At 49.7% G+C, this 26,866-nt stretch overlaps 1 protein-coding gene across 1 annotated transcript; it reads right to left on the bottom strand.

Moving 5' to 3' along the window:
* Positions 1–2,979: 2,979 nt before the first annotated feature.
* On the bottom strand, positions 2,980–5,854 carry MAP10 (microtubule associated protein 10). The gene has a single exon (XM_036355139.1). It carries the CDS (start codon positions 5,852–5,854, stop codon positions 3,170–3,172), a length of 2,685 nt encoding a protein of 894 aa, XP_036211032.1. The 3' UTR covers positions 2,980–3,169.
* Positions 5,855–26,866: the final 21,012 nt, after the last annotated feature.

Genomic DNA, 26,866 nt, shown 5'->3' with positions numbered 1-26,866 from the left:
GTACGCTACGTCATGCTCTCAGAGGCTCCTCCAGGGTTGCCCCAACTCTAACCTCTCTGTCCTCTGACTTGTCCTGCAGCCTACTGCAAAGCTTATCGTCTTTTTAAAAAAATATATTTTTATTAATTTCAGAGAGGAAGGGAGAGGGAGAGAGAGAGAGAGAAGCATCAATGATGAGAGAGAACCACTGGTGGGCTGCCGCCTGCACGCCCCCTACTAGGGGCTGAGCCTGCAAACCAGGCCTGTTCCCTGACCGGGAATCGAACCATGACCTCCTGGTTCATAGGTCAACACTCAACCTCTGGGCCGGGCAGCACCATTAAACGCTTTTAATCCAGCAAGCTCCTCTGGATCTGGATCTACTGTCTCCACCCAAACTCCGTTTCCACTGCCAAAGTTTGGTTCCAGCTGCCTTTTGCACAGACCTGGACACAGTCGCCTGCGGCCCTGTTCATTCTGACTCTTGTACTTCCCCTCCCGCTGGAGGCACTGTTTTTGCTTCTCCCCCCCTGGACCTGAGCCTACCCCCCACCCCTCCCTGCAGACCACAGGGCCTGTGAGTGGCCACAGGGTCCTATCTCCATCCCCTGCCCTCTTCCTGCTTCAGGTCTGCAGGCAGAATTCCTCTCGGCAAAGGACTGCCCAGCAAGCGTCCTTTGTTTAGAATGTCCCGGGGGCCTGTGCTTCCATCACTGCACTTGAGAGCCTATTTCACAGTCTAGTAGGTCTCGCTGTCTAGGGAATTTTTCTTAACTTCTTCGAAAAATGTCCTTTTCTTCATTTTAATCTATTACTCCTAGTTATACCCCGGATACCATCATAAGTAACATGTCAACTTTTGGCAAGTATATATCTATCTTTCCCTCATTTAACTTAAGACTGTATTTACATGAATCCTCAGTCGCCCTGGCAGGTTTGGCTCAGCACATAGAACGTCGGCCTGCAGACCTAAAGGTCCCGGGTTCGATTCTAGTCAAGGGCATGTACCTCTGTTGCAGGTTCCTTCCCGGCCTGGGCCCTGGTTGGGGCTTGTGCAGGAGGCAACCCATTGATGTGTGTCTCTCACATCCATGTCTCTGTCTTTCCCTCTCTCTTCCACAGACTCACCATAAAGGCAGCTGGGGTCTGACGTGAGAACGGGCACTTTCTCTCTCTGGAATAACCCAGGAATGAACAGGGACTGTCCCATCAGATGATCTGACTGCATTTGATTTCCTTCCGGCTTCATCCTAGAAGGAAACAGAAATATTTAAGTAAAACAGTTGTATACGTTATGACATATTTTCTTTACCATAAACATGTCACCCAAAGAAAATGAATGGAGTCTGAGCAGCAAGATTAAGAGATGTTTAACCCAGCCTTCTAGAAGGTTACTTAGGCAATAAAAAAGAAGTTTAAAGCACATCTCTAGCCCGGCCAGTGCGGCTCAGTGGTTGAGCATCTTCCTATGAACCAGGTCACAGTTTGCTTCTTGATCAGGACACATGCCTGAGTTGCAGACTCGATCTCCAGTAGGGGGCGTGGAGGAGGCAGGCAATCAATGATTATCTCTCATCATTGATGTTTTTATCACTCCCTCCCTCTTCCTCTCTGAAATCAATAAAAACATCCTATATAATAAAACCCTAATATGCAAATAGACCGAACGGCGGGATGACCGGTCGCTATGACGCACAATGACCACCAGGTGGCAGACGCTCAACACAGGAGCTGCCCCCTGGTGGTCAGTGCGCTCCCAGAGCACCGCTCAGCCAGAGCCAGGCTCAAGGCTGGCGAGCGCAGTGGCAGGAACCTCTCCCACCTCCGCTGAAGGTGGGCAGTAAGGAGCGAGGGGTCCCAGACTAGAGAGGGTGCAGGCCGGGCTGAGGGACCCCTCCCCACCCCCACCCCCAGTGCATGAAATTTCGTGCACCGGGCCTCTAGTATTTAATAAATAAGTAAAGCATATCTCTAGCCACAGAATGTATCACACCGCAGTGAGGAATAAGCAACGAAAGGCTAATACCAAGTGGCAAGTTGTACAAATAACACATCCATCTGTGTGTTAGCCAGGCATCATCCCTGTGTTTCATGGTTCTAGTAATAGCCTGACAGCTGAAAACATTCCTGCCCAAGCCAAGTGTTTTGGGAGGCAAGACTTGAGTTTTTAACCACATTATTAAGCGATGAGTCTTCGGGTCTTAGAGCAAAGCACTGAGGCTTTGAAATGATTTTCCTGGGACTGCAATAAAGGCAAACCATTTGATTACCAGTTGCAATGCTTTTCCGCTGGGGTTTCGTGTCTTTCTTTTGTCTTACTTGGGCATATATAATGGGAAACATGGCTGTAATTATCCCCAAGGGCTGAAACTCTAATCTCCACCGTGTAATTGAAATTTCCTCTCAAGCAAAGTGTTTTTCCTGGATCCTCCCCAGCGTAAGAACATCTGAATGCTGATCGTTCCCCGGGGGGAAAGGAATATATATTCTCTCTCCCTCTCTAAGAAGATGATTCCTTCCATTTCCATTGCCACTTATTGTGAACCTCTTAAGCAAACACGACTCGCTCTTCCCCACTTGACTATTTAAGTATCTACGTGTCGAACAGACATTTATCAAGTGTAGCTGCACCCGAATACATGGAGCTGTGTGAAAAGCTGGGTACACCAGGGGGAATGAGACACTTGTCAGTCTCTGTCATCAAAGAGGTTACAGCCTCGTCGCCGGTTTGGCTCAGTGGATAGAGCAGCAGCCTGTGGACTGAAGGGTCCTGGGTTCAATTCCTGCCAAGGGCACATGCCCAGGTTGTGGGCTTGATCCCCAGTAGGGGGCGTGCAGGAGGCAGCCGACCAATGATTCTCTCTCATCATTGATGTTTTTCTCTCTCTCTCCTTCCCTCTCTGAAATCAATAAAAACATACTTAAAAAAAGAGAGAGATAGTTTAGAAAAATAGATACTTTTATTTTTATAAGATAAACAACTTAAGTCTTACCAGATTATAGGGTGAATTCATGATCAACACTGTCAGATTTAATGCAGAGCACTAAAAATCAAAGAAATGACAAACATATCTCTTAAAAAGAATTATTCACATTATTTATGGGCTAAAAATAAAGTTATTAAAAATTGTTTCACTAATCATACACATAGGTTATAAAAGTTAAATGCTTTAAAATAAAAAACCAGATTTTACACCGTATATCCTGGAAGTTTATTTACTAGTAATTCGCAAATATCTTTGCATTGCTTTAGTGAAGCAATTTCATCGCTGTCTTCTTCAAAGCGTTCGGATTTACTGCCTTCTGACAAATTCGATGGCAGATAAGAACTCACTTGGGATGTCCGAATTGACTGGCTTCTTTCTGAAGACCTGCAATCAGTTCTTGTTTTCATAGCGCTGTCTTCACCCATCTTTGTAACTTTAGAAGGATTCACGCTATTTTGGTCTAGCTGGTTTTCTTTTTCCTCAGTCCAACATGAAGACAAGTCACTGGTAGAAAGAGTAGACGCTTCCTCCAAACTTTCATCTCGAGTCTTCGAAATATGAAATCTTTTAGATGAGTGCACTGGTGATCCGGCTGAAAAAGGTGGGGTAGGAATAACACTCTGTTCATGGCTGTTTTTCCTTATGGACAATCTAGTTGCACTAGACTTACTGTTACATTGACTATGTTTTGGATTTTCTGCCGATGAACTCCTATCATGAGCCTGTAAAATTCTACTGGTATCATCAGTACAGAAATCTTCAGAGTAGCAAGGGCTGGTGAAGTCATCTGAATATTTCAGTTCTGAGATGCTCTCAGAGCAACTATATTTACTTGGTTGACTTTCATTCGCATCAGCAGTAAGAACGTCATTATCGGTGGCTTTGTCTTCTGTATCTTTCTCTCTTACAATCTTGTCAACAGCTGCAACCTGTTGGAAAACAAATGGACTCTGGACTTTCATGTCCACTTTTCCTTCCAAAATATTTGTATGAGCAAATCTTTCTGGAACGATGGGATTTGCAGGACTCACAATTTCTTCCAATGAACCATCATTGGTTCGATTTTCACCACTGTCAACTGTCTTTTCGGTTGCACATTTCAGTTGCGTTTCTTTGGTTGTACTAGGTCCACTAACCAGCTTTAAAGAATGGCAATTTTCAGCGAAAGATGTATCTGCTTCTGAATACTTATCTTTAGACAATTGGTGTGACTTCTGGTGTTGTTCTGCAAAGCCTAGTATTTTAACTTTGGATGATGGGGTTCGGGGTTTTGCACCGAACATTTGCACTTGCATCTTTCTATACTGTTCCTGCTTTTCATGTACCACCAACATACTGGGATTTGTTTGCTTTAAACGTAGCTTAAGTGTATTTGTTAAACCATAGAGTAGCTTACCCCTGGGAGCCTTTTTGGAGGGAGCACCGTGGTTCTTTTCAAAATATTTACCTGACTTAAGATTTTCATCTTGGTTCTTTTTATACTGAAGGCTCACTGGCTTCTCATCCTTTCCCACAGGAAACTTCTCTTTCCTTGATTCAGATTTAGCTATGGATTTGGCCGAAGATTCTGGTGATTTCTTTTCCTCAGTTCTATATAACCAGGCTAAGTGAGGGTGGATATGCATAGGGCTTTCGACAGGTTGGTTGTATAACAAGGACAACTCAACCAACAAAGCATTTAACAAAGGCAACTGCCTTATGGTATTCATTCTATTTTGCTCCGTTTGAGGGTGACCTGTACTTTGATGACTTGCTTCTACGTCCTGAGCACGGGGAGGATTAAGCGCCACAGGAGTCTCACGTGCTGCAGAATTTGTACCGTTCAGATGATGAATATGTGTTGGGGGATTGACAAGTTTTGCTTCTGGAAAAGTACCATCCAATTCCTCAGATCCATTCGCTTGAGGCTTAATGGTGACCTTACCCCGTAGGGGAGGCCTTTTTTCTGGGGTCACGTGGGTATAATACAGGGGAGGAGGGCAAAATGTGTTCGTCTCAAGGTCCAAGTCTGTGACTTCCTGTTCTGGGGGGCTAATCCTGCCCACACCGCTGGCATTTGAACAGACAGATTTGGTTTTGCCGTTCTCCACAGACCCCGTGCTACCTGCGTTGGCCTCGTGGTGGAAAACGACTTTCTTCAAATCCCTCTGTGCCTCCCGGCTGTGAAAACTCTTCGGAGGCCCATCAGGATCCCTTGGGCTTAGGTCCGAGTTTGGCTGCAGTAGCTGTCTCTCCTGCTGGGCTGGGGAGCTGCCCTCCACGGCCCTCCGTACCCCCGCATCTTGCACCCCACCCGCCATGGAAGGGACTGGCCGCTCCAGATGGCCCAGCAAGCTGCTGCCCAGGTCGGTCAGGCGGTAGGCCAGCGAAATGTCTCCCACCCGCTCCCCCACGTGGTTGTGCAGAGGAAAGCGTCCTCGATGCGCGTGGGAGCAGCAGGAAGGGGCCGGCCCCAGGACCTGGAGGGCGGCGGCGGCCAGCGAGATGCTGCAGGTGCCCAGGAGCCGCGGGGCGGGAGTCGGGCGCCCGGGGGGCAGCCGCAGCAGCAGGGTGTACAGCGGGGTGGCGAGGAGCCGGCAGCGCAGGGTGGCGGGGTGCAGGCGGAAGAGGCAGGACTTGCCGCGACCGAAGCTGAGCAGCCCAGGCCTGGGTTGCGGGGCGGCGGCGGCGGGGCCCCCGGGAGGGTACACCAGCAGCGTGGGGAAGTCCAGCAGGCGGAAGGCCACCGCGGGGCACAGGGAGCGCGAGGATGCCTCCCCCTCCTCCTCCTCTTCTTCCTCTTCTTCCTCCTCCTCGACTACGGGCTGCGGCGGCGGCCCGGCTTCCAGACGCACCCAGTCTACCAGCAGCTCCAGCGAGAAGAGCCGCTCGGACAAGGGGGCCGCCATTGCTGTTGCCCTGGGAGACGCTGACGCCGTCTGTGCAAACCTCGGGTCTCGCGAGAGCGGGGAGAAGCGGCGCCTGCGCATGCGCGTCCGGGCTGCTGCGCGGGCGGGGCCGCCCCCGGAGGTCTGCGCTGTGGCTGTTGCAGGGATTTTCGCCGCTGAATGTAGTTGGCCGTGCAGACCTGCCCTCGTGCAATTTCTGATGTTAATACCAAGGCTCCGAGTGGCAGCCGCAAAAATGCATGTTTTATTTTTTGCTTTGGTCGTGCTTTTAGCACTGCAGACCCCGTGCAAGATTTGGTGTCAGGTCAAACCTGCCTGGAAAAATATTGAAAGGAAATAGGGGCTCCCTTTCCAGACCCCAGGCTAGTGAGGGTCAGTGAACTGTCTGCAGTCGCCTCCGTCTGGGTAATGAAGGTAGCACTGAGGTAGATGATCATGATCTCTCATCGTTGATGTTTCTATCTTCCCCTCTGGAATCGATTATGTGTGTGTGTGTGTGTGTGTGTGTGTGTGTGTATTTAAAATTTGCAAAGGTCTTGAGTTAAACTTTAAAGAGAGCTCCAGCCTGAGATCTGTGGGAGGAAGAGTATTCTGGGCGGAGGAAAAGCAGCTGTAAATCCAGCCCTGAGAAGAGGAAACCACACGTATGAAGGAGGAAAGAGCACATGGTTCCATTTAAATGCTAGAAACAAGGGTGAGGCCCTCGCCGGTTTGGCTCAGTGGATAGAGCATTGGCCTGTGGACTGAAGGGTCACAGGTTCTATTCCAGTCAAGGGCACATACCGGGGTTGTGGGCTCGATCCCCAGTAGGGGGCGTTCAAGAAGCAGCCGATCAATGAGTCTCTCTCATCATGGATGTTTCTGTCTCTCTTTCTCCCTCTCCCTTCTTCTCTGAAATCAATAAAAACATATTTTTTTTTTTAAAAAAAGAAGGGTGAGGAAGTTGGCTGGGATCTAGTCTTAGAGATTCCTATATTATTTTAAAATGGGGTCACTGTGATATGTACATATACCATGGTGTCACCAGGTGACAAGGGTACCTACAGAGCCAATTCTCAAGACATGATAAACACATGCATATTTTAATTAAAAAAAAAAACCCAACAACCTTTAGATGTAAACTGTGCCCTCAAATAGCTGGTGGAAAGTTAGAGAAGTCAATTAAAATGTACTCTATTTATACAGCCTAGCTGGTGTGGCTCAGTGGATAGAGCGTCAGCCTGTGGACTGAAGGGTCCCAAGTTTGATTCCAGTCAAGGGCATGAAAAAAAATTTAAAAAGATAGTATATGCATAATACATACATACAAAAGGAGAGGGGGAGGGGCCTCTGCTGTCACTCTGCAGAACCACCTCTTTATCCCTTTCATATAACCACTGAGCCATGCCAGCTGGGCTAACTCAAAGCCTTTTTTTAAAAATATATTTTTATTGATTTCAGAGAGGAAGGGAGAGGGAGATAGAAACATTAATGATGAGAGAGAATCATTGATCGGCTGCCTCCTGCACGCCCCCCTACTGGAGATTGAGCCCAAAACCCAGGCATGTGCCCTTGACCGGAATCAAACTCAGGACCCTTCAGTCCGCAGGGCGACGCTCTATCCACTGAGCCAAAACGGCGAGGGCTCAAAGCCTTTTTGAAGTCATTTCGTGGTCCTGGCTGGAGTAACCTTTCCCGTCACGCTCAATGCCTGGTGCACCATTTTTCTGTTCTGTGGTATCATTCTCACACATGTGAGTCATGGCCCTGGTTCTCTGTAAGCTCCTTGATAACGTTCTCTCTTACAGGGAACACAGCGAATTGCTTCTGTCCAGGGGATGGGGTGTGTGTGTAAATGAAGAATCTAATCCCTCTGGGCCTTGCTTGTGTAGAACACACAGTTTGGGGAGTAGCTAAGCTAAAAACGTTCAATGTGAATATTGACAAGAAAGCTCTGATTCCTCCCCATGTGCAGCGTGCTCCGTGCGGAGTAGAGTTTTGTTTGTTTGTTTTTAAATATATTTTATTGATCTTTTACAGAGAGGAAGGGAGAGGGATAGAGCGTTAGGAGCATCGATGAGAGAGAAACATCCATCAGCTGCCTCCTGCACGCCTCCTACTGGGGATGTGCCCGCAACCAAGGTACATGCCCTTGACCGGATTCGAACCTGGGACCCTTCAGTCTGCAGGCCGACGCTCTATCCACCGAGCCAAACCCGTGAGGGCCAGAGTAGAGTTTTATGAAGCCGAAGACAACTTCAGAGAACTTGTGGGCCTTTTCAAAGAGACCCCACTGCGTTCCATGGGCCTTAGATTGCGCAGTGAGGGTTGACTGCTCCGTGGCCTTCGGTTGTTAGATTAAAGGAAACAGGATTAAGTGCTGATCTCTCCAGGGCCATTTTGTGACGCGGGGTCTCTGCGGGTTTCCTTTTGTTCGGGGAGCAGCGGGTGTGAACGTTCACTGAGGAGGGCTGGGGGGGGGGGTGCCCACCCGACGGCAGTGGGCGGGCCCCGCTGCAGCCACAGCTGGGCTTGCCCTCCATACCCTGCGATTGTGAGCTCTGCTTCTTTTCAACGGTTATTGGAAATGTATGCAACCCCAGCAGGAAGCAGGGATCCGGCCCCGCTAAAAATAGACGCCGTGTTCAAGTAGCCTAGACTTTCTGGAATCAGCGCTCCCTCTCTTTGCAACCTCAGCCTTCTCTTTTGTTTCTCTGCTTTCCCCCCTGCAAAGTCTGACCAGTGATGGGGCAGCACTCCTTGCCATCAATAGAGAGACTGGATATATAGGGCTGGCCACTCAGCTCATTCCCCAGGCCCCTCATGAAGGCGCAGGGTCACACCTCACACCCATCAGGATGGCCGCTGTTGCTGTCACAGAAAATAAAATGACGTGTTGGCCAGGTTGTGTAGAAGATGGAACTCTGTGCACTGTGGGTGGGATTATAAAATGGTGCAATCACGCCTGGCCGGCCTGGCTCAGTGGTGGAGCATGGACCTGTGAACCAGGAGGTCACGGTTTGATTCCCGGTCAGGGCACGTACCCGGGTTGTACGCTCGATTCCCAGTAGGGGGCGTGCAGGAGGCAGCCGATCCATGATTCTCTCTCATCACTGATGTTTCTCTCTCTCCCTCTCCCTTCCTCTTTGAAATCAATAAAATATATTTTAAAAATAAAGGGAAACCCAGAGCCCATGAGACAGAAAACGTGCTGCAACGGGGGCTCTGATGAGGACAGAGCCAGACTGACCCAAGTGTCAAGGGAATAACTGTCCAGGAACCCTCTCAGCACTTTCTAAAGTATCAACGCTCTGGGTTTAGGACATTTCATTTAGAATTCTGGTCAGATCCGGTTAGATCCATTTCAGAGATTCCGTTGATGGGATTGTAAGGTTATTTGCAACTGGGGGAAGGTGGGTTAGGAAAACCCACTGCGGGCCTGGTCGCCCCCAACGGCCCTTCCCTGCCGGCTTTTCTTACCCAGCAAAACAAGAAGACAAAGCTATGTTTCTAAAGAAGGGTCTTTGTGTTATGATTCTAGGCATTTTTTAAAAAAATTTTTATTGCCCTAATCGGTTTGGCTCAGTGGATAGAGCGTTGGCCTGCGGACTGAAGGGTCCCAGGTTCGATTCCAGTCAAGGGCATGTACCTTGGTGGTGAGCACATCCCCCAGTAGCGGGTGTGCAGGAGGCAGCTGATCGATGTTTCTCTCTCATTGATGTTTCTGGCTCTCTATCCCTCTCTCTTCCTCTCTGTAAAAAATCAATAAAATATATTAAAAAAAATTTTTTTTATTGATTTCAGAGAGGAAAGGAGAGGAGAAGAGAGAGAGAGAGAGAGAGAGAGAGAGAGAGAGAGAGAGAGAGAGAGAGAGAAACATCAGTGATGAGAGAGAATCATTGATTGGCTGCCTCCTGCATGCCCCACACGGGGGATTGAGCCCACAGCCCGGGCATGTGCCCTGCCTGGGAATTGAACCATGACCTCCTGGTTCCTAGGTTGATGCTCAACCACTGAGCCACACCGGCTGGGCTGATTCTAGGTTTTTTAACATTGGTTTAGTACTGTGCGGGAGGGGTGGGGGACCTTTCTAAGAATACACCAGAGGTTTCAGCCAGGGTGACACCAGCCTGGCAGCAAATTAATAAGTGAAAGCTTTGCCTCTGAAATAACCTCAAAGCCATTTCCAGGGATTCTAAGTTTAGCCAACGTGTGCCTTTCATGTCAGCCTGAAATCTAAAGTTCAGCTATTTGTGGTAACCAGATATTTCAAAGGGTAGAGTTTACAGGAGTGGAAACTATTAACCCAGTCGATCGTGGCCCAGTTCTCGAGAGCATCTATTTGGAGGGAGACAGGTCACTATAGCAGCAAACAATGTCACCTGGAATGGGAAGACCACAGTGCCAGCTCTGTTCTCCCTCTCGTGACCATGGGCAAGCCAGTCAAACACCTGAGGCTGCTGATGCCGAAGTGGGCGTGTCCTGGGGGTGACCCACTGGGGTGAGGAAGGGCGATGTTAGAATATCCCATTATATATATTTTCATGGGATCATTTAAAATTTTAGTATGTGTGTTGTGCATTACAAAGTGCATTAAACTGGACTAAATAGTAGATGAAAATGATTCAGGATGTAGATGACCATTTAAGAAAATATATAAATGTTTTTATTGATTTCAGAGAGGAAGGGAGAGGGAGGGAGAGAGAGAAACATCAGTGATGAGAGAGAATCATGGATCGGCTGCCTCCTGCACACCCCCGACTGGGGATCCAGCCCGAAACCCAGGCATGTGCCCTGACCGGGAATGGAACCGTGACCTCCGATTCATGGGTCGAAGCTCAACCACTGAGCCACACCGGCCAGACCAGTTTTCCCTTTTCTCTATCCGCTTGGCAGTCCCTTCTCCGAAGGGGAAACGCACATGTTTTATCATGTTTTTTAAGACTCAAGGAGTTCAAACTGACAGCAGCAAACGCCCTCTACAGACACTTCCAACGAGCCATTGAACCCCTTTCCTGGGAGGGTCTAGATTAGCTTCAGAAACAGAAGTTCTCGCCAGAGACCCCCCCCCCCCATATAGGTCTCCTTGGTCGCCCCAGAGTGAAAACCCCCAAAATAGAAACCACTTTGAAGCAACTTGGGGGGGGGGGAAGCGGGGCCCAGGAGCAAATCCTCTTGTAAGACAACTTTATTAACACGAAATCCCTCCCAGGCCCTCCCCACGGTCAGGGCAGATGCCTTTGAAAGTCCCCCCACAGCGGGGCGACGCCTGAAGGTTTCTCCCCTCCCTGCACGGGGTTTGCAGAAACGACACAAGCCGCTTCCCCTGCATTTATCAAGCGAGAAGTAATTGAAAACAGCAGGTCGTTGGGCCTGTCACCGGGAGAGGTCTGTTTGCCAATTGATACACAGAGGCGGAGGCTGGGTGTGTGTGTGTGTGTGTGTGTGTGTGTGTGTGTGTGTGTGTGTGTGTGTTCAGGCTCAGCAAATCCCAGGCGAGGCTGGGGAACTGGATTCCTGCATCTTCAGACGATTTGCATCCACCCAGGAAAGCACTGCCGGAGAATGGAATCTCGGAGGAAATGCGTTTTGCTTCTAAATATTTGCTGGGTGGAACATGAGCAGGGATGGTTTGGGAAGGTCTTGCTTCGCTATCCATCGAAGAAAACCCTCGTTCTGTCTAGGAAGCCAAGATTCAAAACCAAACCAGACCAGACCGAAAGGGAAGGCAGCGATGAGATTCAGGAACACAGGAGGAGAAGTGTCTCAGGATTCCCAGCCTTATTCCCAATGACGGCCTTGGAAAGCGCGGTCTCACAAATTCCTACGATGCCCAAGGCATTCTAGTCCAAGGGCAGCTGGCCCATGTGCTGGAGGCTGCCTCTGACGGACAACTATGGCACATACATGGCTTGTTCCACCTTTTTCCCCGGTGTGAGGTTAAAGACAAGATGGTCACCACAATGGAGACCAAGGAAGTGTTTTTTTCTTTTATATATTTTTATTGATTTCAGAGAGGAAGGGAGAGGGAGCAGGAGAGAGAGAGAAACATCCATGAGGAGAGAGAATCCCTGATCGGCTGCCTCCTGCACGCCCCACACGGGGGATCGAGTCTACAGCCCAGCCATGTGCCCTTGACCAGGAATTGAACTGTGACCTCCTGGTTCATAGGTTGACGCTCAACCACTGAGCCACGCCGGCCGGGCTCCGCCTTCCTTTTTATTGTGATGGTCTCCACGCCGCATGTCTGGGGTCCTTGCTTGTCCACTTACATCTGGAGGGGAAGCATGAGATTGATCAATGCCTGGAGGAGCCGGTGAGGGTCTATTCTTCCCTGAGGAGGAGCTGCTGCTAACGACTTCCACGTGTGGTCCTCTCGTTACCCCAGTGGTTGCTGAGGGCCCTTCTGCTCTCATTGTTTTATTATTATTATTATTATTATTATTATTATTATTATTACTTATTGTTCTGGTTATTTGAGGTCCCTTGAGATTCCATATGAATTTTATATTATTTATTAATTTTTTAAAACCCTCCCCTGAGGATATTTTTCCATTGATTTTTAGGGAGAGTGGGAGAGAGAGGGAGAGACAGAGAGAAACATCGATATGAGAGAAACACATCGATGGGTTGCCTCCTGCGCACGCCCTGACCAGGGCCCGGGCCGGGGAGGAGCCTGCAACCGAGGTACATGCCCTTGACCGGAATCGAACCCGGGACCCTTGGATCCGCAGGCCGACGCCCTATCCACTGAGCCACACCGGCCAGGGCTGCTCTCTAATTGTCGACACTGAGCTTGGGGTTCCTCTGCAGCTGCTCTTATCTCCCCCGTGGGGTTTTATTCTGTGCATGTGTCGGGCTGTGGGCTCCTCAGTCCGTGTCCGTTTCATCCCATCTGCTTTCTGTCTTCCAGGAATTCCTCACAAGTTCAGGACCCCTCCGTGCCACCCCTATTCTCCCCGTGCTGTCAGGAATTTCGTCTTGAAAAGATTTCTTTTTCCCGTCACTTAAAAGGATTGGGGTGGGGCGGGGTGAGGGGAGGCGCGGGGTGGGAGACATCTGTGCTTAGTCTACCCTCCTCATGCCCTGCACTCACCATCGCAGAGTCAGGCAAGAAGCTCTTTGCCTCCAGCCACTTGTTTAATTAAACCTTCTCTAGCCTATATAGTAAAAGGCTAATATGCAAATTGTCCCCTCGACCAGGAGTTCGACCAGGGGGCAGGGCCGGCTGGCCAACCGCCTGCGACCCCTACCCCGGGTCAGCCCCACTCGATCAGCCCCGATCAGGGAGGGCCGCCCGGACCCCACCCGTGCACGAATTCATGCACTGGATCTTTAGTTCAAAAATAAAAGGTGGGAGCTCTGACTGGTGTGGATCAGTGGATAGAGCGTCAGCTTCGGACTGAAGGGTCCCAGGTTCGATTCCGGTCAAGGGCACGTACCTTGGTTGCAGGCTCCTCCCCGGCCCTGGGCAGGGTGCATGGGGGAGGCAACCCATCGATGTGTCTCTCTCACATGGATGTTTCTCTGTGTCTCTCCCTCTCTCTTCCAGTCTCTCTAAAGATCAATGGGAAACTATTCTCGGGTGAGGATTAAAATAATAATAATAAATAAAAATAAAGGCTGGACCAGGTTGACTCACGTCTCTGGTTTCTCAGTGGAGACACGCCACCTAATGAGCCCTGTGTGCATCAGGCCACGCCCAGTGGGGGCCACTCTCGCTGGTCACCTGGTGCCGTGGCTTTGTGATTTCCATGTGTCTTTGGCCACGGCAGGCAGTTCTCCTGCTTTTAGCTTCCAACTTCTGGTGCTACCCTTTGTTCTCTTTGAACTTCCTGCTTGTCATCTTCTGTGGGATGGGAAACCACCAGCTAAGCACATTGTAAACGTACTCACTGTAGATCCCTGACCTGGAGAGCGAGGGCCGGAGGAGAAGGGATGTGGTTGGTGAAGGGCTTTCTGTGAACCAGCGGTTCTCAACCTGTGGGTCGCGACCCCTTTGGGGGTCGAACGACCCTTTCACAGGGGTCGTCTAAGACCATCGGAAAACACATCTATAATTACATATTGTTTTTGTGATTCATCACTATGCTTTCATGATGTTCCATTTGTAACCATGAAATTGGGGGTCACCACCACATGAGGAACTGTATGAAAGGGTCGCGGCATGAGGAAGGTTGAGAACCGCTGAAGTGTAAACCATTCCAGGCTCTGCTTCCTGCAACTGAGGGTTTTTCTCCTGGTAGGAATGTTTACCAGAAGTCTGCCTGACAAACAGGGACAATCTTTTCAAATGGCCTTGGCAATACAAAGTTTGATCACTGTAGCCCGGCTGGCGGGGCTCCGTGGTTGAGCATCCACCTATGAACCAGAAAGTCACATTCGATTCCCGGTCAGGGCTCATGCCCGGGTTGCAGGCTCGATCCCCTGTGCGGGGCGTGCAGGAGGCAGCCGATCAATGGTTCTCTATCTTCATTGATGTTTCTCTGTCTCTCTCCCTCTCCCTTCCTCTCTGAAGTTAATAAAAATATATTTTTAAAAAAGTTTGATCACTGTATATGTATATATACAAATTATTATGTATACATAAAAGTTATTACATATCATATTATAGAAAATGCCATTTATTATATGATATATAATACATATATAAACACACATATTATACTCTCTCAACTACCATTAACAGAATACACACAAGAATAATTTATAATGACTGCAGCAGTTGGCATATGTCCCATCTACTTTCATTCAGAGACACGTAATCAGGGCGGCCAGCCAGGTGGAGGTGACGCCCAGCAAGTGTCCAGTGGAGTGTGTTTTCTGCTTCCAGTTTCTCTCTCTTCTAACCCTTCCTATTTTCCAGAACCACATTTGTGTTACTGAAGTACTATTTGAAGTGTCCAGTCCTTCAAACCCAGTGACTTGGGCATTTATTTTTGGAACCAAAGAGACCTCAGTGTGGACTCCAATCACCTGAATGAACCCACAGAGAGGCCATCTCCATTGTGCCTGAAGGACAAGCAATGGCCCACCCTAGGGAGCTCGAGGGAAGGAATTTAATCCTCGAAACTCGGTAGGAAGGTGCTGGAAGAGCCAACATGACCAACAGGGGGCAGTGAGAACACAGAAATCAGCCAGAATCCTTGGCCACCACAGAGGAAGAAGGGTGTGATGGAGTCAACTGTGTCCCCCCCGCAAAATGATGGCTTGGAGTCCTGACCCCCAGCACTTCAGAACGGGACCTGGCTGGCCGACAGGGTTACGCAAGCGTCATTCATTCCGATGAGGTCCCACTGGAGCAGGGGAGCCCTTCCTCCATCCAACACAACAGGGGAAGAGACGAGGACCGTGCTGGATGCAGGAAGAGGCGGCCACGTGGCGACAGACCGGAATGATGCAGTTACACACCCAGGAAGGCCATGCCCTGGCCGGTGTGGCTCAGTGGATAGAGCGTCGGCCTGCGGACTGAAGGGTCCCGGGTTCAATTCCGGCCAAGGGCACATGCCAGGTTGTGGGCTCGATCCCCAATGGGGGGCGTGCAGGAGGCAGCCGATCCATGATTCTTTCTCATCACTGATGTTTCTCTCTCTCTCTCTCCCTTCCTCTCTGACATCAATAAGGAAATATATTAAAACAAAGCCAGGAAGCCCAAGGCGTGTGGGAAAAGGTGAGAGGGGTCTACCCGGCGAGGTTCTGAAACCAACACACATTAGATAACATACATGAGTAAGGACGTTGACGTCTCTGGGATCAAGATGTTCACCAGAAGCGACTGGAGTTACAAATACAAAACCAGGGAGTTAAGACTCTCACTTCCAGCCCTGGCCGGTTTGTCTCAGCGGATAGAGCATCGGCCTGTGGACTGAAGGGTCCCAGGTTCGATTCCGGTCAAGGGCATGTACCTTGGTTGCGGGCACATCCCCATTGGGGGTGTGCAGGAGGCAGCTGAGCGATGTTTCTCTCTCATCGATGTTTCTGACTCTCTATCCCTCTCCCTTCCTCTCTGTAAAAAATCAATAAAATATATATTTTTTAAAAAAGACTCTCGCTTCCAGTTCAGTTGCCCATCGCATGATGCTCATGTCTCTTCTCTTTAAAATGCCTCTTTCCCAGCTCTGTCTACTGACAGAGCCGGAGAACAAGGACGGCCAGGAGGACCGGACCGCCCTCTGCTCATATTGCCATCCCCGAGTTTCATTTCCTGCCGCCCGGCTCTTGGGGGAAATCACTGCTTCAGAGCTGGTCCAGGAAGTGGACACGGTGAGCCGGGGACGTCTCCCCCCAGACAACGCGAACATCCATCTCCGACCCCCAAGCCCGGGCCCGAGGGCTCGGATCCAGCCCGCAGAGGCCATCACTCACCCAAGATGGGACAGGTTGGTTTTACAAACGAAGAAGAACTGCGAAGAACGGAACGGCCTCCGGTACCTTAGTATTCCCGAGGGCACCGCGAGACCGAACAGGAAAACCGCCGTCGGCTGCCGTCGGCAGAGGCTGGGAACTAACTCGCTCTTGTGAAAACTGGCAAAGGGTCCAACATTTGTCCCGCTGCCCCTGTGCTCCCGGGCCATTGGACAGCTCACGGACATCGGTCTTTCCCGACAGCAGTGCTGGCTGACAAGTGGAGAAGGATTAAGAGAGCATCATTCGCGAGGATGCCACGCTCGCTCAGCCGTCAGATGAAAGGTGTCCAGGGAGCCCTGGCCAGTGTGGCTCGCTCGGTCGAGCATCGACCCACGCACCAACCGGTCGCCGGTTTGATTCCCGGTTAAGGGTACGTGCCCTGGGTTCAAGGTCAGTCCCCTGCTGGGGTGCGTGCGGGAGGCAACTGATGGATGTTTCTCTCTCTCCCTCTCTCTCCCTGCCTCTCTCTTGAAAAATCAATTAACACATACGTTAGCCCTGGCCGGTGTGGCTTAGTGGATAGAGAGAGCGTGGGTGTGTAGACCGAAGGGTCCCACGTTCGATTCCGGTCAAGGGCATGGACCCGTGGTTGCAGGCTCCTCCCAGGCCCTGGACCTTGATCAGGGCGGTCCAGGAGGCAACCCATTGAGGAGTCTCTCTCACATCAATCTCTCTCTCTCTGTCTTTCCCTGTCCCGTCCACTCTCTCTAAAAATCAATGGGAAAATATCCTCAGGTGAGGATTAAAAAATGAAACAAAACACCTTCCTTAACAAACCACACCAAGATACCTCCCAGGGGTCCCGTCTCACAAGGCTGATCAGAGCAGGAGGCCCTGGCAGGCTGGCTGGAGTTACGGGGGCAAGGGGTTGGGGGAGTGTGAGGCAGCTGGACTTGGGGCTGCTGAGTTGAGGAGATCCACCGTATCACAGGTCTGAGCCTGGGGCCCCCCACCCCATCGAACTAGCGTAGGACAGCCCCTCGGGTGAGCTCTTTTGTCTGGTTCCTGACCTGGTGGTTCCCGGGAGCCCCGCAGTGAGACGCGTCCTCCGGGGCTGGAGGAGGAGGAGGTGAGAAGCAGAGGATGCCGCCAACACCTGTGCTTCGTCATCCAGAACCAACGCCCAGGGAGCAGTGACAAACACACACCTGTGAGTTATGAGGTGACAGACAGCTTCCCCAGGGGTGTGGCGGGGGTGGGGGTGGGGGGTGGGGGGGAAAGGCAGGATGGTGCTGGCTCACCAGTGCCTCCCCTCCCCCCAGGAATGCTCCCTGTCTCACTCCCTGGCACGTGTTCCTCGCCTTGGACCTGGCCCCCCCGGGGTTCATCATTCACCTTAGGGACTGCCGACATTTATTCTATTATTTTTTTAAAATAAATTTCTATTGATTTCAGAGAGGAAGGGAGAGGCTGAGAGAGAGAGAACATCCATGATGAGAGAGAATCATGGATCGGCTGCCTCCTGCACGCCCCACACTGGGGATGGAGCCTGCAACCCGGGCATGTGCCCTGACCGGGAATCGAACCAACCGTGACCTCCTGGTTCCTAGGTCGATGCTCAACCGCTGAGCCACGCCAGCTGGGCCCCAGGAGGAATTTGAAGTTACGGGATGTGAAAGGTTGTCAGGAGAAAAAGCACGTTGCAAATAGCTCCTCCTGCTTCGCCCAGTGGAGGAGGAGCCGCCTGCACCCCCAGTCCCGCTCCAGTCCCCCCTGAGAGATGTGACCAGAGGCACCAGTTCCTCTGGGGGTTTGGCTGCATGGATTCCTCGATAGAGTGTGAGTCTGTCTCCCCTCCCTGCTCCCCAGATGTGACTCCGAAGGCTCCCGTTCTCCCCAGTTCCCTCTCCCCGTTGGAAGGAGGACCGAAGAGATGGAATTAAACCAACCCGAAGCTCTGTCGACTTGGGAGTCACATCTTGGGCTGTTTTCCGGAGACGGTGATGAAAAACCCCCAAGGGCTCCAAAGACAGCTCTTGTCGGGGCATTTCTGATTGATCCGGAGCCAGAAAATGGCAGACATTTATAAAAGGCAGATTTCCATGGAAAAAAAGACTGTTTTCATCCCCGCTTTACCTGAAAGCCAGATTGGTGGGCGAACGTGCAAATTGGAGGCAGATTGGAGAGAGCCGCTGCCCCGGGCCCGGGGCCTTCTGAAGTGGAGAAACAGCCCGAACGGGAACCCATCAATCTGTCTGCTCCCAGGAGGCTGAGCTGTCGTGAGCTCTTAGCTCATCTTGTGGCAACAGGCACGCCTCCTACTGAAGAGAGAGGTGTGGGGTCCCATACACTTCCAGGGGGATGTTCGCGAGGCGACGTTTCCCAACATGGGCACCAAGAGAGACTCGCTCCCGGGATGATCAGACGTTATCTGTGCTCACCACGCTTGGAAAGACACCAGGCTAAACAAAGGAAACGCAGTTTCGCCGGCCAGCGTGGCTCAGGGGTTGAGCGTCGACCTATGAACCAGGAGATCACGGTTCGATTCCCGGTCGGGGCACATGCCCGGGTGGCGGGCTCGATCCCCAGTGTGGGGTGTGCAGGAGGCAGCCAATCAGTGATTCTCTCTCATCATTGATGTTTCTCTCTCCCTCTCTGAAACCAATAAAAATATACTGACACACACACACACACACACACACACACACACACACAATTCTGGCAATTGTCAACTGAGCAGTAATTTTTTTTTATAGGAGATTTATAGATAAGATAACTTGGAAATCCAAAGGCAACACAGTTTCTTTTATGTTGATTAATATTCATCTTCACCCAAGAGCAGAAGTTCAGTGTAATATATATTCCTGCTCAGGAGGAGTGCGGAGCTCCATGAACCTCCGCGGTGATAGCCACTGGGGCGATAGGGCCTCGAGATTTATGTATTTATTTACTTACTTATTTATTTTGTTAATCCTCCCCCGAGGATATTTTCCCATTGATTTTTAGGGAGAGTGGAAGAGAGAGGGAAAGACAGAGAGAAACATCGATGTGAGAGAAACACATCGAAAGGCTGCCTCCCGCATGAGCCCCAACTAAGAGCCTGGGCCAGGGAGGAACCTGCAACCTAGGTACATGTCCTTGACCAGACTTGAACCCAGGACCCTTTGGTCCGCAGGCCGATGTTCTATCCACTGAGCCAAACTGGCCAGGGCAGGGCCTGGAGATTTAAAGACCCTCCGACCACCATCATATATGGGAAACAATACGCGCAACCCTCCAGGCTACCCCGAAGGTGAGCGTAACAAAACCTAAGCCTGGCCTAGAGGGGCAGCAGCAAGAATTCCCAGCTCAGGGCCTGTGATTCTCTGTCCTCTCACGGAAAGCAGTTTTTGCACTTCCAGCCACATCACAAGAAGCTTTAACAAGTTCCCAACTTGTTAAAAGTGCGAAAACCGGAGTTGTGTTTTCCGAAAGTGCGAAAACGGGGGTGTTTTCTTCGTTTTCTGCTCCGTGGCTTACTCTGCGGCCACTTCATGGTCACCCCACTTGGCAGCCTCGCGGGCCCACGCATAGGAAAAACCGCCGGAGACAACGTAAAGGAAGTTTGCTCTCCAAAAAGGTCCAGATCTCGAGGTCAAGTATGCGGATCTGCTCACGCCTCTTCGGCAGGTGAATTACGTGACAGAGCCCGGCAGGCGTGGCTCAGTGTTTGAAGGTCGACCTAGGAACCAGGAGGTCAGGGTTCGATTCCCGGTCGGGGCACACGCCCGGGTTGCAGGCTCGATCCCCAGTGGGGGGCGTGCAGGAGGCAGCCGATCCATGATTCTCTCTCCCTCTCCCTTCCTCTCTGAAATCAATTAAAAAAAAAATTAAACAAAAACAACACACACACACACACACACAGAAAAAACCCCACAAAAAAGCATTAGGCATTAAACACATGTCTGTTGAATGAGAAGAAGTGGATGGATCAGTTGCACACACTGACCCTTTGTCTGCCTACACCGGCAGCGCCTGCCAAACCCGCCTCCATCTCAGTCCTTCCAGTTCTGGATCCAACAAGCCGCCTCGCCTCGCTGGCCCGCCGCGGTCTACACCCCGATAAACACACCGCCTTCCACAGAGGAAGTGGTGGGACTTCACTCAGCACTTCATGGGTGGGGAAGGCACGGATGGGACGGGAAAGGGGGAAGGAAGGAAGAGCAGGGAAAGCCTCGCAGAGTCCCTGGCGGACGTCAGGGTATCTTCTGCTTCCTCTGATTTGAAGGCATTTTACATCGCTTCCCATTTCCCCCTCGTACCCCCCTCCCCCCCCCAAAAAACCCCCAACAATAAACAAACGAACAAACAAATAACACACCAGTATTACCATCCTTCAGAGCTTTTATCCATGGACAACTCTTTCACAAAACCTTGCTCATGCCTCAGCCAATCTTAGTCTCTTTTTGGACCTTAATCCTAGCACTTTCTAGCACTTTCTAGCACGTGTCCCAGGGCCTAGTTGTTTGTGTCCATGTCTCAGCTTCATCGCTAGAGAGCAGCTTGCCTATAAATGAGTATTTTTCTCATCTTTTTCTTCCTGTAAGTGCGGAGCGCAATTGGCATTGAATAAATGTCCACTGCGTTGGCGTGAATAACAGCAAAGCCCCCTGGTATGGCTAAAGGACAAGCCTCAGGTACATGTCAGTGTATGCGCTGTTTGTTTAAAACCTTCCTCATCTGGCCCTGGCCGGTTTGGCTCAGTGGATAGAGCGTCGGCCTGCAGACTGAATGGTCCCAGGTTCAATTCCGGTCAAGGGCACGTACCTCGGTTGCGGGCATATCCCCTGTAGGGGGTGTGCAGGAGGCAGCTGATCGATGTTTCTCTCTCATCGATGTTTCTGACTCTCTATCCCTCTCCCTTCCTCTCTGTAAAAAAATCAATAAAATATATTTAAAAATAAAAAATAAAACCTTCCTCATCTGGACACCAGGAATGCGATGACACCACTGCCGGCTTACTAACACACTTCTGGCTTCTGGTCACCCCAGGCCTCTGACCAAGAATCTTAAGTATTTTGATTGGGGTGTGGTTTTTTTTTGCATATTGAGTTAGATTTACACATGAAGTGACTTCCTTTAAAGTGTAGTCCCTGGAACCAGCCGGCGTGGCTCAGTGGTTGAGCATCGATCTATGAACCAGGAGGTCATGGTTCGATTCCTGGTCAGGGCACATGCCTGGGTTGCGGGCTCCATTCCCAGTGTGGGGGCGTGCAGGAGGTAGCCCATCAATGATTCTCTCTCATCATGGATGTTTCTCTCTCTCTCTCTCTCTCTCTCTTCCTTCCTCTCTGACATCAACAGAAAATATATGTATATTTTTTTTCCAGAAGTGTAGTTCCTGGCACAGCTGGGAAGCCAGCCCCCTGATGAGTGTTTTGTTTGGAGCCCTCCCTGCCCCCCTCCCCTCCTCTGGCATCTGCAGCCACCATGGCCACAATCACAAGGACCTCCAGTTAGATCGCACCTTGCCCTGCAGGCTTCCCTTGGATTCTATAAACAGTAATTAATGCAGTTTAGACGTTGGACTCCACTGTTTACCCTGGCTCTCAATTAATTAGCTAATTGCCAAGCTAGGAAGACACGGTTGGCCGGGGACTCGATCGGCACATGCACACGGGGGACTCACATTTGCACACCCGCTCCTAGCGGAGCACAAGGCGCACACAGGCTGTGGCAGCAGGAACAGCGTCCCAGCCCCCGGAGCCCGCAGGGCCTGGGGGGACAGGAGCTGTTGATCCCAGCTCCCCACCTCCCAGTGGGCGGATGACTCACCCGGGGCCCACAGCCTTCCCGAGGTGTGAGGAGACCGCTCTCCTGCTCTGTTTAAAGGCTGCTCTGTGGGCGCCTTGTGTTTGAAAATGTTCCGAGGAAAGGGCTTGGCCTCTTGAAACAACCTGTGTTGGCAGAAAACTGAGCTGTCCGGGTCCCTCGGGGCCTGGCGGTGTGCAGGGCGCTCTGATGGAGGAGGTGCAGGGAGGGGCGACCAGGCTGCCTCCTTGTCACTGGGTCCCAGCTGAGACGGGCCGCTCTCAGAGGAGCTAGAGGGGGACCCCACCTTCTGCGGATGTGGGTAGGTGGGGGGAGCCCTGGACAAGGCAAGCCACAGTGCCCAGAAGGTTCCAGAAGCAATGAGCAAGGCTGGGAGCATAGCTGCGCCTGCAGAAGGCGGTACAGAAGAGGGCTCTGGGCAGGACCAGTGGGAGCCTGGGGCACCGCCCTGGGCATCAGGGGTGAGGGAGTGAGTTCAAATCTCAGCAGGGCGTCTGTGTGCCTAAAGGCATTTGTACTTCACTCCCAATACCAGGTATTCACGATATCGAGCTGATTTTAATGTATTTCATATTGAGCACCTTAATGTGTTTTTTTAAAAATATATTTTATTGATTTTTTACAGAGAGGAAGGGAGAGGGATAGAGAGTTAGAAACGTCGATGAGAGAGAAACATCGATCAGCTGCCTCCTGCACACCCCCTACTGGGGATGTGCCCGCAACCAAGGTGCATGCTCTTGCCTGGAATCGAACCCAGGACCCCTCAGTCCATAGGCTGATGCTCTATACACTGAGGCAAACCGGTTAGGGACTTAATTTTTTTAAAATACACATATATTTTTATTGATTTCAGAGAGGAAGGGAGAGGGAGAGAGAGATAGAAACATCAATAATGAGAGAAAATCATGGATCGGCTGCCTCCTGCACACCCCCTACTGGGGATCGAGCCCTCAACCCGGGCATTGGCCCTTGACCAGAATTGAACCCAGGACCCTTCAGTCCGCAGGCTGACGCTCTATCTACTGGGCCAAACTGGCTAGGGCAAGCGAGAACCATTTCTGACTATAATAGGTATTCAGTGAATACTTGTTGAATGAATGAATGAAAATACATGTGGAATATTTCTATTTCAATATATCACATTAACTCACATACAGATCTGCAGGATAATTTTCTTTCTTTCTTCTCTTGGATTCCTTGGGGTGACATTAGTTAATAAAATTATATAGGTTTCAGATGTACAATTCTGGAACACATCATCTGTATATTGTATCGTGTGTTCACCACCCTAAGTCTGCAGCATAATCTTCTATTCTGCTCTCATTTCTTTCTGCTTAAATCCACGACAGCAGCTTTTGGTAAACCTGATGTTTAGGTCTGGGCGGGGCGGTCATTACCCCCAACTGACTTACTCACCTGCAAATCACAGACAGTAGAGAGCAGGTTTCATAGGAAAGGTGCTTGGAGTTTTGTGAAATCATTTATTCCTCAAAATCACGTTACACAGTCATTCTGATTGTTTTTATCTCATAGAAGCAAAAACAGAAGCTTTCAAAGGTTAAGTTGCCCAAAGCTAAAAAGCAAAGAGCCTGAATGGGAACACAAACTTATCCCCAAATGAGATCTCTCCCCAAAACTGTTCGAGAATTATTCAATAGCATGTGTCGTGTTGAGAAAGAAAGCAATTGGACAAAACAAGACGTATTTCACCCCCTTTTTTTTTTAAAGGGGGGGGGCGGGAATTTATGCCTGCGATTTTCATTAGTAATCCCAACATGGAAAACAAATCTATTTCCAATTTGGCAAAGTATCCAGCTCGCTCAGAGAACTGATACCTTGGCTTGGCTCCAAGAAAACATAGAAATATAATTCAAAAATTATGAGTAATTGAGCAATAATTTCTAGATACAGAAAAGTCTGACGCAACCTTCCCTTTGTCCTCAATATAAGGAAGGCCACTTGCCTTGGCTCAGGGCTAAGTTCCAGAATTGATGATCCCTTTAATTGCACCTTGTCAATAGTGATTCACACAGTGTCCTTTCCCATGGACTTGGAGGAGGTGGGGGAGCTACCCCGCCTATACTCTTACCCTTTTTTCCTTTCTGGCTTTTATTGAGAAACCACCAAAGCATCTGGCCAATTCACTTACCATCCAGATGTGTTGGTCTCATTTACATTGCTAATTTTTTAAAAAACTCAACGTATTGGCTGAAAGGGGAACTGTAGCCGAAGTGAGAGTGAGCGTAGGTTGCCAGCGGATGGAGGATGAACCAACTGGAAATCAACCGTCAACATCTGCTCCTCATTTTTCTGCCGCTTCCTGGCTCAATCAAACATAATGTGCCTAATCTTTGAAGAAATTCCTACAGAAGTAAAAAAAAAAAAAAAAAAAAAAAAATCGCTTGACCATCTTTATCAGGATCACAACCAGAAAGAAGCAAGACATGGCCAGAGGCAAAAAACAGGATGGTATCCGGGAAATGGCCCGAGTAGACTCACACGTGCCACCGTGGGGATCAAATTAAGATAAGGATTCAGATCCCAAATCCTCAAAACCAGTTGTCACACTATCTTCACTATCCGTGCTGCCTTTCCAGCTTACCCCATATTCACGATGAACTTCATTAATTTCCTGGTACAGGGCCACCCTGGGGGAGCCACAGCCTGTCCCTCTTCTTTCTCTTTTTTCAAAATATATTTTTATTGATTTCAGAGAGGAAGGGAGAGGGAGAGAGAGTTAGAAACACCCATGAGGAGAGAGCATCATGGATCGGCTGCCTCCTGCACACCCCACACTGGGGATCACGCCTGCAACCCGGGCCTGTGCCCTTGACCAGGAATGGAACCGTGACCTCCTGGTTCATAGGTCAACGCTCAACCACCGAGCCATGCCAGCCGGGCTATTACTTAATTTTTGAAGACCTTTTCACTGGATACTTTCTTTCAGCACTTTGAAAATAGAACCATTTTCTTGGGCAAACAACTGATTGAATAAAAGAAATTCTGAACGAAGAAAGGAAGAAATAGAGAAGGTATGAGGTTATTAGGTGACAATAAGTAATCCTGATTGGCTGGAATATAAGGAATTCAGAGGAGAGAAGGGAGGCCTACAGCATGTGGAGATGTACACACACACACACACATGCACGCACACACACGTGCGCACACACACACACACACACGCACACATCACACCACACACACAAGAGCACGGTCACATATTCAGTGCATTCACCAATAAATGCTCATTGATTTATTACATAATTCCTATTTGGAATTAGAATCCTACTACACTCGATTCCAACAATACAAAATGTGTAGAATGTGCCTTTAATTGTCCTGAGGAGCTTATAACCTAGTAGAGAAGCACACATTTGCTTATTTAAAAAATAACTTGATGCTACTTTGGCTTTCTTAAAGAACAACCACACTGTCATAAGTCTTGAGAAAGATTACCATATACATTCATACAGACCCATACAGCAAGTCTATAGTTAACGTAGAATAAATATTCACTTAGATATGGAAGGAGCCCGGCCCGTGTGGCTCAGTGGTTGGGCATCACGGTTCGATTCCCGGTCAGGGCACATGCCCAGGTTGTGGGCTCGATCCCCAGTGTGGGGCGTGCAGGAGGCAGCCAATCCATGGTTCTCTCTCATCATTGATGATTCTATCTCTCTATCCTTCTCAATAAAAATATTTTTAAATTCATTATGGAAGGAAAGAAGGAAGGAATTCAGTATTTAGCTTACATGAGAGTATGATACTTTGAAAAATAATAATAAATCCTAAAAGCATGAAGAAAATAAAACAATAGAATGAAACAGAATGCCTTTCTAGAAAGGAAAAACATAATGTGCTTTTATTTAGCTTTTACTTTCACTATGCTTTTATTTAGAATAATAGTTTTTACATCTGCGTATCTTAAGACAATATGGAAAAATCTAGAATATTTGTGCTCAGAATATATGGATGTCTGGTAGCTAATTCATGCTTTCTCTGATAAACTTTGAATTGGGCAACGATTTAGGTGATGCATGCTGGGTACATTCATGTTGAGGAGACAAAGCAATACATATTCAGGCCAAGTGCAAGAGAGCTGATGAGACAAACACTCCTAGAGAGAATGACTTGAGAGCAGGCTCTTCTAGAACATAGCCATGCACCCTGGCCAGTTTGGATCAATGGACAGATCATCGGCCTGCGGACCAGAGGGTCCTGGATTTGATTCCGGTCAAGGGCACATACTTCGGTTATAGGCTCCTCCCAGGCCCGGGCCCTGGTCGGGGCTCGTGCAGGAAGCAACCAATCCATGTGTTTCTCTCCCATGGATGTTTCTCTCTTGCTCTCCCTCTCCCTTCCACTCTCCCTAAAAATCAATGGGAAAATATCCTCGGGTGAGGATTAACAATAGCAACACCAACAACAAAACAAAACAAAAACAGAAAAGACAGTCATGCTCCAGGCCTCGTAGAAGAAAAACATGACCAATGCAGTTCTTCTTCCATCTTGTTTCCTTTCCAAGGCTCCTCCCCGTGGAAAGTACTAATCACAGTCTCAAGCATCGAACGGCCACTCCCCTCCACTCTCACTTGTTTAATTCCCAGGCCCTTGTCTTGGTTCTCCAACCCCGTGACCCCCACACTCCAGCTTCCCCAAACCAGCCCAGGCCCCTCCTTCTGTTTCCTATTTGCCGGCTCTTGGTCTTCTCTCTTGGACGCGATTTGGTATTTGCTCTCTGGCTCCGCGGGCTGTGGCTGCAGCTGGTAGACGCCTGCTTTCCCTCCTCCCCACACGCCCTGGGTGGGGAGGTGCGGTGGAAAGTCGGGACATGTGTTTGCAAAACACTTTTAATAACTCCCCAACGTAGACACG

The sequence above is a fragment of the Myotis myotis genome, unplaced genomic scaffold (genome assembly GCF_014108235.1).
Source record: "Myotis myotis isolate mMyoMyo1 unplaced genomic scaffold, mMyoMyo1.p scaffold_m19_p_21, whole genome shotgun sequence".
Lineage (NCBI taxonomy): Eukaryota > Metazoa > Chordata > Mammalia > Chiroptera > Vespertilionidae > Myotis > Myotis myotis.
This window is presented reverse-complemented; position numbering and strand designations above follow the sequence as displayed.

Bases quoted from the DNA above. Each gene is read 5' to 3' on its own strand.
- MAP10 (XM_036355139.1), bottom strand. From the start codon at position 5,854: ATGGCGGCCCCCTTGTCCGAGCGGCTCTTCTCGCTGGAGCTGCTGGTA.